General features: G+C 43.7%; 1 protein-coding gene across 1 annotated transcript; it reads right to left on the bottom strand.

Moving 5' to 3' along the window:
* Positions 1-1,637: 1,637 nt before the first annotated feature.
* SPP2 (secreted phosphoprotein 2) lies at positions 1,638-16,606 on the bottom strand. The gene is given in 8 exon segments (XM_028105362.2): positions 1,638-1,664; positions 1,667-1,725; positions 4,179-4,226; positions 5,881-5,935; positions 10,920-11,027; positions 12,166-12,288; positions 16,320-16,444; positions 16,546-16,606. Coding segments are annotated over 8 exon segments (603 nt in total). The 5' UTR covers positions 16,604-16,606.
* Between the last annotated feature and the right edge of the window lie 1,014 nt (positions 16,607-17,620).

Here is a 17,620-nt window from a genome sequence, read left to right on the forward strand (position 1 = left end):
TCTGTGATGAGGACAATGGGAAAAGGGTCAGAGTAGACCTCTCATGGGAAATGACAGTGCCCTGAGGCCTGACTGGTGAGGAGAGATTAGCCAGGTGGCTCTTCCATGCAGAGGTCTCAGCAGGACAAGCTGTGGGATCTCAGTACTGCTGGAGCCTAGGACCAAGGCAGAGTAGAATTGGGCAGGGGCCAGATCACCAAGGCCTTTGTAGGCCATGCTCAGGAGCTCGGACTTTATCCTGATGGTATACAGTGTTATGCAAACTAAAGTCTGTGAAGGCTCAAGCTTTGTTATTAATGTGTGTGTGTGTGTGTGTGTGTGTGTGTGTGTGTGTGTGTGTGTAAAAATGAATGTGCATTGAATCGATGTCTATAATTGCATCTGAAGATTCTTTTCAAGTGTGCCCTTTCTACTTTCAAGTGTCCCCTTACTACTTGGGAACCTTTAGAAAGACTTAGTTACATCTGCTTCAATCCCTAGTAACTGGGAATTTATATACTCAGTAATATTCAGTGCAGGTTTGGTAAACCAGGGCTCAGTCTTCAGCTCCCCACCACACTAGGGGCATATAGGCTGTTCTTCCTTTTGGCTTAGTGTCTGCCTTTTGCATACCTCTGCTTTATCCCCAAATGAAGCAAGCATTAGGGGGTTTATGTGGAAAGGATCAGAGACTCCTCTGTGTTTCAAGATAAGCTTGAGGACAGCGTGTAAGGTGGACAGCATGAGATCAGAACCTGGGGCAAGAATGTATGCACTGGTCAGTGGTGATGGTAATGAAATGATTGGCCAAAGCCAAAGAGAATGTGTGGCCAAGATCAATAACACTGGACCCCCGTGGATGTCGGGAGAAGAGAAAGGGGAAAGAAGAGTCAATGATGCTCTAAAATTTTGAGCTTGAGAAAATTAGGTGGTTAGTGACTCCCTCAATTAAGAAAGGCAGTTGAAGAAGGGGCCAGATGAATTCCAGGTGGTCACAGGTACCCATAGCAACTGCATCCAGTGAGCCTGGATCTCAGGACAGACCGTGGTAAGACATGTGTGCTCGGAAATAATTGCAGATCATTGATGAAGTTGGGCAGGTGGAAGAGATGACAGAGCAATCCATGGAAGGAGGAGAGGGTAGGTTAAGGACATAACACAAGTGGTCACCAGTATTTAAATTATTGATTGAGGAAAGGAAGGCAGATCTGATTTCGTGGATCTGAGGGCTGAAAGTTCAGGGTGCAAAAAGTAGACCACCAATGGGAGGCGGGCAGTGTGGGGCAGCAGCCCAAGACCACAACTGCATGGAGAAGCTCAGCACACAAGGAGGGAAGGAGGGCCGTTGCTGGGATGGGGAAGCGTCAGAGGAGGGGCTGTTCTGTCTGTCTGTTTGCTCTTCAACTGGACCCTTGATCATGTCACTGGTGACAAATACAAAAACCACAGGAGAAAGCTCAAGGTGTGCGGGATGGGAGAGATGACTGAGGGACAGAGTCTGGGAGGAGACCAGGAGGTGGGAAGGCGAGCAAAGATGAGAGCTGAGTGGCAGAGTTAGACATTTGAGGGCGCGAGGGCAGCAGTGTGAAGGCACTGACCCCAAGCAGCTTCTATTTTTAAGTACACATTTTTAATTGCGTCCCCTTACCTTGAGGCCATTACTCAAAGCCAGCGTTTATTCTTGAAGTCTGCGCCACTTGTTCGGGTACCCTCGATTCCCAGGAGGAAAGATCCCTCTCAGGCTCTCTACAGATGAAAGGACATATAGGCTCTGTCATTCACACCAAGGTCTGAGACAATATGGACCCTGCAACTATGAACAGTGGGAAGAGGTGTGACTAGCATAACCAGACCCACACTGATGCGAGATGCCCAAGAACAGAACAGCTCTGTCTTCCTTACCTGGCTCTCCCTCACCCTCCCCTGCATGATGTCACAGCTGAACCCATGCTTATTTCTCTCCATGTGCCATCTGTCCTAGCCACAACTATAAGCCCCGAGAGCAGGGACTGTCATATTTGTCTTTCAGTCCTCCATGAGACCTGCCCAGTGCTTGTAATACACATTTGGTGAAATAAACTAAATTGTTGTCTTCGAAGAAGTCTCTGAGATGGCTGCATAGCTGCATCCATGATGTTCCCAAGGCCCAAAGTGTTTTTAAAATTCAGCTCTGGCATTACCTTCTGAGCCATATAAAAAGGATCCGTCACGTTAATTTATATCCACAAAATATTTTTGGTCCAAAATGGCATTTTCCCAATGCCGTAGCCAGCCTCCAAGATGGCCTCCTGATATTCACACTCAGGTATTCCCCTCCCACACTGGACCAGAGCTGGTCTGTGTGACTAATAAAATACACAGTAGGGATAATACACAAATTCCAAAATTAGGTAACCAAAGACTGTGTCTTCTGTCTTGGGTGCTCTCTGTCTTGCTCATTCCCTCTCCCTCTCTCTCTCTTTCTCTCTCTCATCATTGTCTCTGGGGGAAGCCAACTGTCATGTTTTGAGGACATTCAGACAACCCTATGGAAAGGCCCACAGTGGGTGAAACTGAAGCCCTCAGTCCGAGAGCCCATGAAGAGCTGAGGCCTGCCAACAAACATGAATGATCTTGGAAGTGGATCTTTCAGACCCAGTCAAGCTTTCAAATGAGATCACAGCCCCAGACAACAACTTATCTGCAACCTTGTTAGAGACTCTGAGTCAAAACCACTCGGCTAAGCTGCCTGTGGGTTCCTGACCTTCAGAAACTGTAATATAACAAATGTTTGTTGTTTTAAACTGCTAAGTTTGGGGATAATTCGACACACAGCAATACACAACTAATGCACCCAAGTTGGTTGTTAATTTAATTAATTAATCACATTTATTAATCACATTTATTTTGGCTAATTCCAAAATAAAATCCAAGGACAAATATTTTCCACCACTACAGTGATTCAAAAGAATGGGCCGTAGATTCTGAAGGCAATGCCAAAAAAGAAGTGTTCAAAAAACATCCTCGGCAGTGGTCACACTGTTTGAATAACTGTATGTTCTCCCAAAGCGACAACTCGGAGGGTGTCTAAAATCTTTTTGTTTTAAATCAAGCTTCAGGGGGCACCTGGGTGGCTCAGTCTGTTAAGGATCCGACTCTTGGTTTCAGCTCAGGTCACGATCAGGGTGGTGAGATCCAACCCCACATCAGGCTCTGGGCTCAGCTCAGAGTCTGCTTGGGATTCTGTCTCCACCCCTCCCCCTGCTCTTGATCTCTCTCTCTCTCTCTCTCTCATAAATAAATAAAATCTTATAAAAAATAAGTTAAAAAAAAATAAAAAATAAATCAAGCCTCAGATTATAAGCCCCAGCACTTCAAATAAATTACAGTATGCCTAGTGGGGATCAAACATTGAGCTCAATGAAATATTAATATCTGTGTTATTCATTTTAATGAGGAACTCTGAAATAGGGTGAAATTCACAACTCTTCCGGAAAACGGCATTGGCAAAAACAAAAGCTGGAGAGTGTGACAGGTCTGTATCAAAGTCCTATCTCTGCCACTCACAGCCTGGATCCAAGTCCCATGTTGGCTGTGTAGCCTTGGACACACTACAGAAACGCACTAAGCCTCAGTTTGCTCATCTACAAAATGGAAGGAACATAGTGCTGCCTCACAGGATGGTTGTGAAGAGAAAGCTGTGTGAAGCAATTAGCACAGAGTTAAGGGTCTTGCGTATGATAGTAGCACCAAGAGTTATTGTTCATTTCTTCTATAGAAGCAGGTCATAGAACACCTGGTTCACAGATCTATGCTGAAAATTAAATGAGAGGGAAACTGATCTGTAAAAGGAAGGAACTACATTACCGTTAACTTCACCTGCTGGCCCCAAAGTACTGTTGAGGGTGGAGGGCAACGAGGGGTTCAAGAGAGTTTGAGCTTTTTCAGAAAATGCCCCAAAGTGAGGCAGGGGGAAAGGTCAATGCTGATATCCTGAGCCAGATTTGCTATTTTGATTCCTGCTAACATTTAAGCTAGTTGTGATGCCTCAAGTTTACTGTTTCAGTGATTTGCAAAGCAAGTTAATGCAGTACTGTCCTCTTCATTTTCATTTAAAATAGTTCGTATTTCAGGGGTTAATCTACTATGAAATCGATTCAGCAGAGTCTGGCTTGATCCGAAAGCATCTGCTGGTGTCGTATGGAAGAAAGGTCACTTACCAAGTGACCGTTCATACAATTCACTTCTGGATTTATCAGAAATGAGACCTGTAATACAGGAATAGTCATAAGGCAAGGCCCTTCTCTCCACTTCCAGAATGTTCCGTGATCTTATTATTGATGCCCCCAATATACCTCTTCAGCAAGGAAGCAATGGAAGATCACCAAATAGTTTTGCCGCCATCAGCACCAATAGGGAAAAACCTCAGGAAAGTAAAAATGGCTCCTAACCCAATCCCACTTCAAATGAGAGGCCACACAAAAAGGAAAGAAAGGAGGGCCCCCTCTCCCCCACACAAGCCACTTAAAGCGATGGTCAGCTCTCATCACATGCCTGGAAGATAACAGAATTCAACCTCAATCAACTAGATGAGCTTTAGTCTAGACAGTCCAGCCACACATTATTGCACACCTGGGCTCTGTAAATTGGGCTGTGCACCCAGGATGAAACAAGCATGTTCGAGTTAGGGGTCCCTCTCAAGGTATAATCCAACATCCGCCCTGTTTATTTGACACATGGGGCCATCAGATGGAATCATGTATGGAAAATCTCTATATAAATATAAAGGGATACCTAAATGATAAGTTTTATCTTTGTTGCCTAATGGTAAGAAAGGAACAAAAACAAATAATCCAGTCAAGAAATGAGCAGAGGACATGAACAGACTCTTCTCCAAAGAAGACATAGAAATGGCCAACAGACACATGAAAATATGCTCCACATCACTTGTCATCAGGGAAATACAAATCAAAACCACAATGAGATACCACCTCACACCAGTTAGAATGGCTAAAATTAATAAGACAGGGAACAACAAATGTTGGCAAGGATGTGGAGAAAGGGGAACCCTCTTACACTGTTGGTGGGAAGGCAAGCTGATGCAGCCACTCTGGAAAACAGTACAGAGGTTCCTCAAAAATTTAAAAATAGAGCTACCCTATGACCCAGAAATTGCACTACTGGGTATTTACCCCAAAGATACAGATGTAGTGAAAAGAAGGGGCACATGCACCTCAATGTTCACAGCAGCAATGTCCGCAATAGCCAAACTGTGGAAGGAGCCAAGATGCCCTTCAACAAATTAATGGATAAAGAAGATGTGGTTCAAATATACAATGGAATATTACTCAGCCATCAGAAAGGATGAATACCCACAATTTGCATCAATTTGGATGGAACTGGCGGGGATTATGCTAAGCAAAATAAGTCAATCAGAGAAAGACAATTACCATATGGTTTCACTCATATTGGAATATAAGATATAGCGCAGAGGATCATACGGGAAGGGAGGGAAAACTGAATGGGAAGTCATCAGAGAGGGAGACAAACCATGAGAGACTCTTGACTCTGGGAAACAAACTGAAGGTTGTGGAAGGGGAGGTGGGTGGGGGATGGGGTAACTGGGTGATGGGCGTTAAGGAGGGCACGTGATGTGATGAGAACTGGGTGTTATACGCAACTAATGAATGATTGAACACTACATCAAAAACTAATGGTGTACTATATGTAAGCTAATTGAAATTTTTTTTAAAAAAAAGAAAGAAAAGAACAAAAAGAAAAGAGAATGTTTATTTTCTGGAATGAGTATAATGTTCAAAGATTATGTATCAATGTTTCCAGTTTTAAATGACTCACTAACAGAGCTTCAATATGAAGTTGTTTCAAGAAAAAAATCATTAAAAAGAACAGATCTCAACTTACCAAGTAGGTAGTTGTTTCTCCTTTTAGAGGATCCCAATATGTCCCCCAAAAACATCTAAATCAATGTAGGCATCGGGATATATCAACACATGAAAGAGAGAAGAAGGAGACACTGTAAAATATGCAAATATTATCTGGAGGACTCTGATGCATTACATAATTCATTGTTAATAAAATGAGGCAACATATTTTATTAAATAACTTTACATGGAGTCAAACATGTGTGTCTAAGAAAGCACATGGGAAGAGTAACTTACATGAAGTTTAAATTGCCTAAAAAGTTTTCCACTGGACTCAGAATGTGCTCCCAAATATTAGGGACCAGAAAGATGGAACCTTTTATGTGGACTTGCAAATAGACTGCATTTAGATCAGATGTGGAGGTTTCCTGTCTATGAAGTTCCCATAACGTGTTCAGTTTGGAAAAGGCTTGCACAAGTAGTCTTCGGGAAGCCACTGAAAGCCATAACAACGTAAGTCCACACAAAAACTTGCACATGAATGCTCATTGCATCATTATTTATAATAGCCAAAAGGTGGAAGGAATCCAAATGTTGATCAACTGATGAATGGATAGATCAAACATAGTATATCCGTATAAACACTAAAAAGGAACAAAGTTCCGATATACCCTACAGCAGGTATGAACATGATACTTAGTGGGGGTAAGCCAGTCACAAAAGGATGCATAATTCCATTTATATTGAAATGGCCAGGATAGGCAAATCTGTAGACCCAGACAGTAGATGAGTGGTTGCTGGGGGCTGGAGGAATGAGGAACACAGAATGGGGGCTCTTGGGGATGAGGTGTCTTTTTGAGGTGATGAGAACGTTCTGGATTTAGATGGTGGTGACGGTTGTACCACCTTATGAATATACTAAAAACCACTGAACTGGACACATTGTAAGGGTGAGTTACATACTATGTGGATTATAACCCAATAAAGGTGTAATTTATAAAAGGTGGCAGGGGGAAGGGGGAACACGTGACCAAAGCCAGGCCAACGGGAGTCATGTCAAGAGGCATCTCCAGTAGAGCTAGAGAGAAATGCTCCCTTTTCCTAAGTTTAAAGGATCTGAATCTGGAGTACATTGTGACCCTGCTTCCTGCTACACGGAGAAAGTTCATCTGCAGTAAGAGAGGGAGAGGAGAAGGGGGTGGGGTGGGGCAGGACCGAGGGGGAGGGGTGGGGGAGGGGGACAGAGGGGGAGACATAAATGTGGCACAGGTGGTGCTGAACGCTCCTAAATTAACTGGTCCTTGAGGCCAACTCTTCCCACTCCTTTCTGGGAATGTGATCCAGGGACTTATCCCATTGGGGCTGAGGCGACTTGGAGTTGAATTTCTATCATTGGAAATGGAACGCAGTAAGTAAATCAAATGCCTGTCACCTCCCCTTCCCTGAGCTCAGAATTCCATATTAATTCTTCTTCCTTTCTCTCCCTTTGGACTGTTTCTAGGTCTCTTTGCTAAAGCCTTAGCCAGATCTCATCCCATCTACCCCAAACCAGGGTTTGTCAAAAGTCTAGTTCACTCATCAACCTATGGGTGTTAGCATCACACTCTGGATGGGGACAAAACCACAAAGTGTCTGGCGGCGTCCCTGTCCTGTCCAGAGCCCTTCATCCTCTCTCTATTTCACTTTCCAAAATTAACACATGTAATAGAAACTACCCGCAACACAGATATGTATTTGGTTAAGGAGAGAAAAATATTAGCAAATTTAGAAATTTCTTTCCTCAAATTTCCTTACAGCTTTTATCCTTTCAAAAATCATGTAAGGGGGGGACGCCTGGGTGGCTCAGGCGTTAAGCGTCTGCCTTCGGCTCAGGTCACGATCCCGGGATCCTGGGATCGAGCCCCGCATCGGGCTCCCTGCTCAGCGGGAAGCCTGCTTCTCCCTCTCCCACTCCCCCTGCCTGTGTTCCCTCTCTCACTGTGTCTCTCTCTGTCAAATAAATAAATAAAATCTTTAAATAAATAAATAAGTATCATGTAAGGGGAAAATCCAAACTTCATATATGCAGCAGTTGCTCGCATTATATCCTTAGGAGATATTTTCCATTTGATCGAAGTTCATCATATTTTATTTTATTATATATATAGATATATAACATATATATTATTTATTCTTCATATTTTGGATTTTTAATCTTACCCTCGATGGCTTACACCTTTCTTCACATTAAGTTCCTTTCCCTGGAAATTTTTCTAGAACCTACATATGTTTTTCAAATGATCTTCGTTTTCATTACTCCAGGATTTTTGTTTGTTTGTTTTATTTCGTCTATTTCCTACTTCCAACAATGATTTACTTGTTTGATGACTAAATTCATCCTAGTCTATTCTCTTTTATGTTTGTAATATCACTGCTTATTTCACTGAAAATGGTTAACAGCTGTTTTCTTTTTTTTTTTTTCTGTTTCATATAAGAAATTTATTTCAGAGTTTCCAGGAATTACTTGAAATCTCCATCTGCTTTCTTCTTCTTCCTTTGAATTACAGGATTCTTTAATTTAAGGAATTCTTTTTTTTTAATGTGCTCGTAATTCTTTACAATTTCCTGATCTTTGAGGAACATCCACCTGAGAGTTTATTTTAAAATATTGTTTGTTTCAAGGGCCAATTTAACTTAATGTCAGAGTCTTCTTACAAAACTCGGATTGGAAGAAAAGTGCATAGTCCTCACTATGCAATGAGAAAGTTGCGACAGATTTGTGGGCTATGTGATCAGAATCAACTTCCCAAATCAGAGATGGAAGAGGGGTTAAATGGGGGGAGGGCAGTTACTGAATTCAGTTCAATGTGTTAAAGGTCACTGAATGAACTAGAATCCATTTCTCAACCCTCACTACTAACTCCTGGCACCGGCTAGTGTTCTCTTTCACCTGTCCTTCCAGCCTCTGGTGAAGCTCCCCTATGACCCAGCAATTGCACTCCTGGGCATTTACCCCAAAGATACAGATGTAGTGAAAAGAAGGGCCACATGCACCCCAATGTTCATAGCAGCAATGTCCGCAATAGCCAAACTGTGGAAGGCGCCAAGATGCCCTTCAACAAATTAATGGATAAAGAAGATGTGGTTCAAATATACAATGGAATATTACTCAGCCATCAGAAAGGATGAATACCTGCTCTTAGCCAATAGGCCCATTGCCATTAGGATGAAGCCAGAGATCCTAGACATGACCCCTGAGGTCCATCCTGACTTCTCTCCAGATCAACCCTTATGCCTCTGTCCCATATTTTGCTCATTGAGGTCATAATGATTTCTGTCCATTCCAACTCAACCAGCTTCTCATGCATCAATGAATTCCTTTATGATCCCCTTGTGCTTAGAATCACTTTCCCTCCCTCCCCTCCATACCTGTCTTCTTTGTCCTGATGGAAGTTCTTGATGTGAACGTCGGGTCCCCCAGGGAAGCTCTCCTGCACCCAGGTGAGATTCTGTCCTCTTGCCATGTGCCCCCACTTGCTAGCCTGATAGTCAGGATCACCCCTGCTGAATGGACCCCCCACTCATCTACAAACTCCACGGGGGCTAGGATTGCTTGTCTCACCCCTTACTGTCCCCCTGGCTGTTCCCATAGAAGCCACAAAATCAATATGAACAAAGTCTTTGTGAAACACTGTGCTTGGTACTTGTCATTTCTGGATTAGCCAGGCCATGAGCGTGTGAGTGTGTCAGTAAGGAAACACACCTGACTTCCTAGATGCTTCAGTGGAGTATAGAAAAGGAAACCCTTCGTACTAGCCCTAACACCCAGGAACTAGATCCTGAAACCATGGCTCCATGAAAAACCCAGAAACCACCTGTGGATTGATCCTCAAAGGTGCCAGTATGCACGAGATCAATCGAACATTTCTGTGGAGAAGGTCCCAGCACCTGGGCTTAGTCATCCTGCACCTGTCAAACTGTCCCCTGTCATGGGAGCTCCTAGCCATTAGCTTCCTCAGGTCCTAACCCTACAATGGACTTCCATGCGAAATATTTAAGGTGTGAGTATATTCATAATATAGGAACATTAATTTTATGTAGAATTATTGAAGCTGAATTTCCTTTACTCTTTTAATGTAATTTTCACCTACAGAATGAAATCTTGAAAAAGTGAATAAAAATCTGAGTAGAGAAAGACTGTCATTGGACAGATCCAGTTGTACCATGGTAGAAATATTTTAAAATACCAGTCAAAAATGTTATCTCGTCTTGAATAAATAATGTAACAATTATGTTTTTATGCCTAGTTAGAGTCAAGCGGTTTCCTCCTCATATCGTATTCTTGACCCTCTCTTCCTCCGTTCAGCAAGCATTTACTGAACATTTATCCTGTATCAAACATTGTCCTAGACCCACAAAAACTAACACTCTTTGCCCTCAGGAGACATATATTCTAGTAAGGAAAGCAGTTAATAAGCAGACAGACAAATAAATATGGAATATATGTTCAAGTCAGAAATTTACATATTGTTAATTTTACAGAATGATTGCGAATCAATTTCAACACATTTGGGGTGGGGGAAGCCATGTCCTGCCATTCATCAAGCATCCTTGTGGACCAGACGCTGGACCAGATCTTTCTCGTCCACCAACTTACTCAATTCTCTCTACATTATCAGGTGGCTTTTACTTTTGGCATCTCGCAGATGAAGAGGCAGCAGACCATGGAGTCAAGCACCCTGACCTAGACTGCAGAGCTGCTGAATGGTTTTGAACTCGAGTCCGACAAAAATGCCCCTCCCCCTTCCCTCCACTAAACCACAGGGCCAGGGAGCTGCATACTTAGATCTAAATCTTTGAAGATTTGCCAACTATTGCTTTTAAGCTCTCTGTTTCTAAATCTCTGGGAAATAAAAACAGAGTGGGGGAGAGAGAGAAGAGGTTGGAGAAGTAGGAGAGATTCCAGCCAAGTCAGCAGAGCTGTGCTCGCCCCTGCCTGGGTGATGTTCCCGTGACTCCATCACACCAGTCTTATTGTCACAGACCCACACAGACCCTACCAGGCGCTGTTCTGGAGGACACCAAGCCCCTGGGTCCTACCTCTTCGCTGCTGTTAGACTCAGAGCTGGAGGACCAGTGGCAGCGAACCCACACGTCCTGCACCTGCTCAGCAGACACCCGCACCGTACTTCTGCAAATAGCTGAGGGCTGGAAAAGAAAAAATTGAGTTCAATCCTCAGCAGCTCATAGAAAAGGTTAGGACCTATGTGAGAGATCAGGCGATACCGTAAGGCCTGACAGAACGATGCAAACAGAAAGGAAAAATTCACAGAGGCATTTCATGTTTCCAAAATGAAAATTTCTCAAGACTGAAGCAGAAACAAATGAAATATTTAAAGATCTGTTAGGCATTTGGTGTACCACGAGTCCCCCAGGAGAGCAACCATTTCCTCCAGGAGCAGAGTGGGCTGCCCCGATTTTCCCGATGGAACAAAAGGAAGTGGGAAGAACCCAAAGGACTTTGTTCTCTTCTTCGACCTCAGATTCCGTTAGGAACAGATGCTGTGACACTTTGGTTTGAGTCCTTCATAAAACAGTCACAGAGAAAAGTCTCATGAAACAACAAAACAAAGGATTCCCTTTTCAGAATTTACATTCTTGTGAAGGGACCCTGACATAAAGCGACTCATCAAGTAACAAACTCATAGAGTAACAAAACCCGAGAACTCATACATCTGAACACAAATGCCCTGGAGAGCAAGTGTTGGCTTGGTGGCACTAACCTGATCCACCAGACCCTTCCCCATGGATGGAAACCAAGTGTTGGGCCCTGCTCTGGTCACCGGCGATAAAAAACTGAACATACCATGGTCCTGACCCCATGGAGCCCAAGCCAGTGAGGAGGAGGGGGGCAGATATCACACAACAGTCAACTACAAAATAATGCAACTCACGCCAAGAGCACAGTTGGCATTTTAGATTCATTTAAAGCAGAATTTGAAACATCTCTGGAATTTACCTTTGGGATTGACCTCTTTGTATTCACTGTGCCTGGAACCATCATCCTACCCATTTCAAGAAGCAGGAAATTGAGGCAACAGGGCTTAAATAATTTGCCAGGATCAGTCAAGACCACAAACTCTAGAGCCCAAGTCCTCAACCACTGAGCCACACTTCTCCTTCCCCAGGGAAACACAGCATGGACACAGTTGGTGCCTCTCAGGGTGGCCAGGTGCCAGGCAGGGGCCAAGGTCTCCTTATGACTTGGAACAGCTCCAGGTCATGGAAGAAGTGAGGCGCTTCGTCCTGCTAGTTTCTGGGATATGGCGTTTCCTGCCATACTTACCATGTAGTAGCCCCTTTGGAAGTCACAGGTAGCGGGGTCTTCTCCAGAATCTCTCCTGCATGTTGTCTCCCGAATGCCAAACTCTAAGTCCATGTTCAAGCTGTCCTGATCCAGAACATTGACCTTCACAAAGACAAAGCATCAGTGTGCCTTGGTGAGATTCTGAAGTTTACAATGCTACAAATGTTTCTCCCTGCACAATGAGACAAAGTTACAGACTCCTTCATGGCGGAAGCTGTTAAGTGGTTTTAGCAATCCCCAGTTCCACCCCCTCAGTCTGAGAGGAGAAGTGCTTTTCTAAAGGCACATAATACTTGATTTAAAAAAAAAAAAATGGAACCAGAACTTAGGTGTCTGAACTGCAAGGCGAATGTTACCTCTGATGACTTAATTTACAGTTGATCCTCATGATTCAGAGACACCATTTTTGCAAATGTGCCTACTCACTAAAATGTATTCATAATCCCCAAAATCATTATTCAGGGTCCCTTTGCAGTCATCCACAGACAAGTGCAGAGTGGCAAAAAACTTGAGCTGCCCCGTGCACATGTTCCCAGCTGAGATCAGACAAGGCAGCTCTCTGCCTTCTCGCTTCTGCTGTCATACTGTAGACAAGTGTCACTTTCCTGGTTTATTTTGGACCACGTTTTTCTCATTTTGGGGGGGGGTTTTCTTGGTGATTTTGTTGTTTCAAATGGCCCCCAAGTGTAGTCCTAGAGTGCTGTCCATGCTCCTAAGCACCAGAAGGTCCGGATATGCCACATGGAGAGAACACATGTGTTAGACCAGGAGGAATGGTTCAGTATATACTAATTTAGACCAGGAGCAGTGGTTCGGTATGTACCAATTTAGTGTGCATGGTGACTTTATAAGAATACAACTACCACAAATAATGAGAATCAACTGTATTTTTAAGGATCATTTTCCTAAAAGAATGCCCCCATAATTTCTTAATAATCCCTGAAATAAGAAATGAAGTGATCAGTACATCTCGGCTGTACAGTGCTACCCCATCCTGCTTCCTGTTTGATCAGTTGTGGTCCATAAATGAGTTCACACAGTTGTCTACTCCCTTCCACCAAGGGTAGGATACTGGGGGAAACTTCCAAACTTCATGATGAATCTGCGATTCTCTGATGACACGGAAGTCCCGTGACTTAATGAGCACTCACAGTGTGTCCAGCCCCAAAGGCAGAGCAGGGAAGACTCCATGCAGCTTAGGTTCCAGCTTAGATTACATACAGCTGCACAGTAAACACTTTAAAGAGAAGTAAGCAAGGTCATTCTAGAAGGTTATGGTGTTATGAAGGAACAAACAACATGGTAATGGGGGTGGAGAAGAGGAAGTAGCTGCTGTAGAGAAAGTGCCAGAGAAATCCTCCCGAGGAAGAAATATTTTCCACTGAGGCTTCTAGAATGGGAAAGAGCCCATCATGTGTGGAAAAAGCAGCGCCAGTGTCCTGGGGCAGAGTAAGTCCAGCTGTTGTGGCTGGAGCAAAATGAACAAGAGGAGAACCATACACCATGATGTGTGAAAGTCAGGGTGTGTCGCGTAATTTATGGCCCTGTCACCCATGGGACGGTGTTTAGATTTCATTCTCATTGCAATGGGAAGTTCTCAGACGAATTTACGAGCTAAGATGTAAATCACCACGGCTGCTGCAAAGAGACCACGCAGCGGCAGGAACAAGATGGCAGCAGGGAGGCCAGATGGGGGCTGCCATGTCCCAGTACCCGACCGCACGCCCAGGCTCTAAAACTCCCTTTCAGTCCCTGGGCCCACCTTGTGACAAAGCTGAGTCAGCACACATTCAACCAATTTCCCAGTGAGGAGAAGGTGGGGAGAACCCTCTGTGAACGCACAGACCGCTCACACATTGGGAAGGATGGGCACCGTAGAACACTGCATTGGGAAATAAGTGACAAACTCCAAGCCTGGGATGGGGGAACCTCTGTGTCTCCTTCTAACACCGGGGGAAGAGTGCTCATAGAAGAAGAGTTTCCTGGAAACAAGAAAGAATAAAACTTCAGCCTCGACAATATTTACTACCGCATTTATTCATAATTTTAAAATATTGGATAATAAATCTGCGCTTCATAAAAAAAAATAAAGCCCTCTTCCGCGAGAGTGCATTGTTGGCGCTCTCCACCTAGATAGTGCACCAGCAATTTCCCTTCAAGCACTCCAGTGAAAACAAACTGACAAGACAAAGGCTTAGTTAAAAAGATGAAAATGTGGGATTTTTTTGAGCACAGATAATTTTATTGAACTACGAGATGAATTTGCAACCGTTCTTTGCATCTTTAAGCACTCTCTTCAGAATAAGGAGAAAAGCCTACCAGTTTTGCTTTTTCATACAAACTCACTTTCAGCCCGCTAATTTCCACTCCGTGTTGTTTGAAAAGGTGGGACAACCTAAATGTTTGACAATAAGGCATCAACCAGGGAAAATCCCAAATCCAGCACTGTTGCTGAAGTAAACTGTGGGACTTTATAATTGATGTTATGCTATGCTCCTGTTTTTCTTTTTAAAAATATGTTTTATACCAATACATGAAAAGGATCCAAAAAGGCCTTCTCCCACATGCTCATAGTGGATATCTCAGAGGAATGGATAATAGATAATATTTTTGTTTTTTTCTTTCTTGTTATATTTTCTGACATTTTATAATGAGCACATTTTGGTATTTTAGTCCAAAAAGAAACAAAAATGGCCGAGCAATAAAAACCCATAACAAATTCCTGCGGGTGATTATAATGGTTAGTTTTATGTGTCAATTTGACTGGGCCACGATGCTCAGATATTTGGTCAAACACTCTGGATATTTCTGTGAAGGTGTTTTTTGGATGGGACTAACATTTTATTTTTTAAAAAAGATTTTATTTATTTATTCACAAGAGATGGGGGGGAGGCAGAGGGAGAAGCAGACTCCCCACTGAGCAGGGAGCCAGATGCAGGGCTCCATCCCAAGACCCTGGGATCATGACCTGAGCTGAAAGCAGACACTTAACCACTGAGCCACCCAGGTGCCCCGGGACTAACATTTTCAACTGGTGGATTTGAATAAAGCAGTTCTTCCTCCTTAATGTGGGTGGGCCTCATGCAATCAGTTGCAGGCCTGGATAGAACAGATTGTCTTTTTCCTGAGCAGGAAGGGATTCTGCCTGCAGACTGCCTTCAGACGTGAACTGCAAGAATCAGTTCTTTCCTGGGCCTCCAACTTGTCAGCCCACCCTACAGATTTTGGATTTACCAAACCTCCACATAGTATAAGCCAATTCTTTATGATAAATCTCTCACTCATTCTCCTCCCTCTCTCCCCACATCTCTCTCTCTCTCTCTCTCTCTCTCTCACACACACACACACACACACACACACACACACACACACACACTCACATTCTATTGGTTCTGCTCTGGAGAAGCCTGGCTGCACAGAACTCTCATTCATAGGACCTGTGACTTTACAGAACCTCTCCCACCTCCCGTCTTAGCAACCACGAGCCTGGGGGAATTTCTGTTCTTACCCCGCCTGGACAGTGAGTAAGCCTCGAAGTCACCTGCAGACGGAGGAGGGGAAGGTGACTCGCTGTCCAGGCTCCTCATTTCCTTTGAAGCGAATTTCTGCATTTCTTTCTTTGCTAATCACAGACCAAGTCATTGGAAGCTCAAGAAAATTCACATTTCCCCATTTCCCCAAAGCTAACAGGAAACAGATCATTACCAAATTGACAAAGGAAGGTGGGATTTCTTGAGCTTAAAAGCCGGAATTTATTGCCTCTAGGTATGAGGAGCAGGACTGCTGAAATCGGAAAAGCCTCATTTCTGATAAGCGAGCTCTTACTAAAACATCTTAAGAGGAACCATGGGAGCTGTGGATACAGAAGCAGGGCGCATGCAGGGCAACATCTGGAAATGGGAAGCCAGGCCAGAGGGCAGATACTCCAGAAGAATCCTGCATCAAAAGTGGCTTGGAGGGCCTTAGGACAGTAACTGTTATTAAATTCCTTCTCTGTCCAAAAACAGTACGAAAGAGAGGACTAGCTATTATCTTTTGGAAAAGTGTTTAAAGTGTACCCAACAGACAGAAAACATAAATAACAGAAAGCAGTGTATATAAAGAGGAATCAAGAAGATATAATATGCACTTACTCTTTTTACAGAGCTTCTGAATGCCCGAAACAGATACGGGCTCAGGGACTGGGAATTCACTTTTGCCACGGACACACGGAGGGCTTCCCTCAAGGAGGATGAGTCATAGTCATACACCGGGAAACCTGCACCCACAAGCACATGGGGACACAGTGAGACAAGGCACAGGGACCAGCACGGCGCCACAGCATTTGGGGCAGGGGGCCCGTGTCTCCAAGTTCCTTACCTGCGCAAGACGGGTAGTTCATTCCAAGCACAAACACGATCAATATCTTCATCATCATCTTCTCAATCATTTTAATTCAGAAGCAGCAAGATAGTTCCTATGCGTTTGGGGGTGACAAGTCCAGCTGAAAGCAGCTCTTTATCAACAGGGACCTGGCTTGCTCTCTCTGACTGGAGCAGTCTACACAGCTTAAACAGAAACAATTGATCTGGGGTCAATATTCACTGCTGGCTCTTCCTATGGAAAAGTTCCAATTTGAGGCTACTTTTGAAGTTTTGACCTCAAATGGGACTTTAGCCCACGGCGAAAGACATCAAGAGGCTCAGGACTCTGTGTGCGCAGTTTGTTTTTCTCTATTTTAATATCATCCACATGTACTGTTTATTTCTCTTTATTTTAATGACATTTTTAGAAGGGAGGGGAGATGTAATCTTATTTTCAGCAAAACCGTGAATTTTAAACTGTTGTCTGTTTGGTTCTCTCTTGTGTTCCTAAAGATCTTGTAGTTGACTGTGTGTGAAAATTGTGTGGTTATTTCAAGATGTTTTTGGAAATTATGACCGTAAAGGAGAGGACTTCATATATAGGACCTAAATAGGTCAAGCACACATACTGTGTACATAGCTGTCAACCAGCCTTCTCTGCTAATGGAAATTTTTGCACTTCACCTGAATGATAAGGCGTTTGTGCGTTGATGATTCTCATGTGCTATAAAAGCCCACCCTACCTGGGGAATATTAAAAAGGAGAGATGATTTATAGTAAATAGTGTGTGTTATGAGCAGGTCGCTGTGTTCTCATCCTTCAAGTTCATGCAGGAGAAGCTGTACTGTGCTGTGGCTCAGAAAGACCTAGCCTGGAATCTTGGCTTCACGCTCATCAAGTGTCTGTCCTTGGGCACAGTGCTTAATGCCTCAACTTCCTCATCTGTAAAATGGGCATATAAAGTGTGTCATTAATCAGAGTTCTCTGGAGAAACAGAACCAACAGGGTGTTTAGAGAGACAGACAGACAAACAGAGGGAGACAGAGACACAGAGAGATTTGTGTTAAGGAATTGGCTCGCACAAGGGTGGA

This window comes from Eumetopias jubatus, unplaced genomic scaffold, assembly GCF_037043125.1.
Source record: "Eumetopias jubatus isolate StellerSeaLion01/CBP00866 unplaced genomic scaffold, mEumJub1_p1.0 scaffold_3, whole genome shotgun sequence".
Taxonomy (NCBI): domain Eukaryota; kingdom Metazoa; phylum Chordata; class Mammalia; order Carnivora; family Otariidae; genus Eumetopias; species Eumetopias jubatus.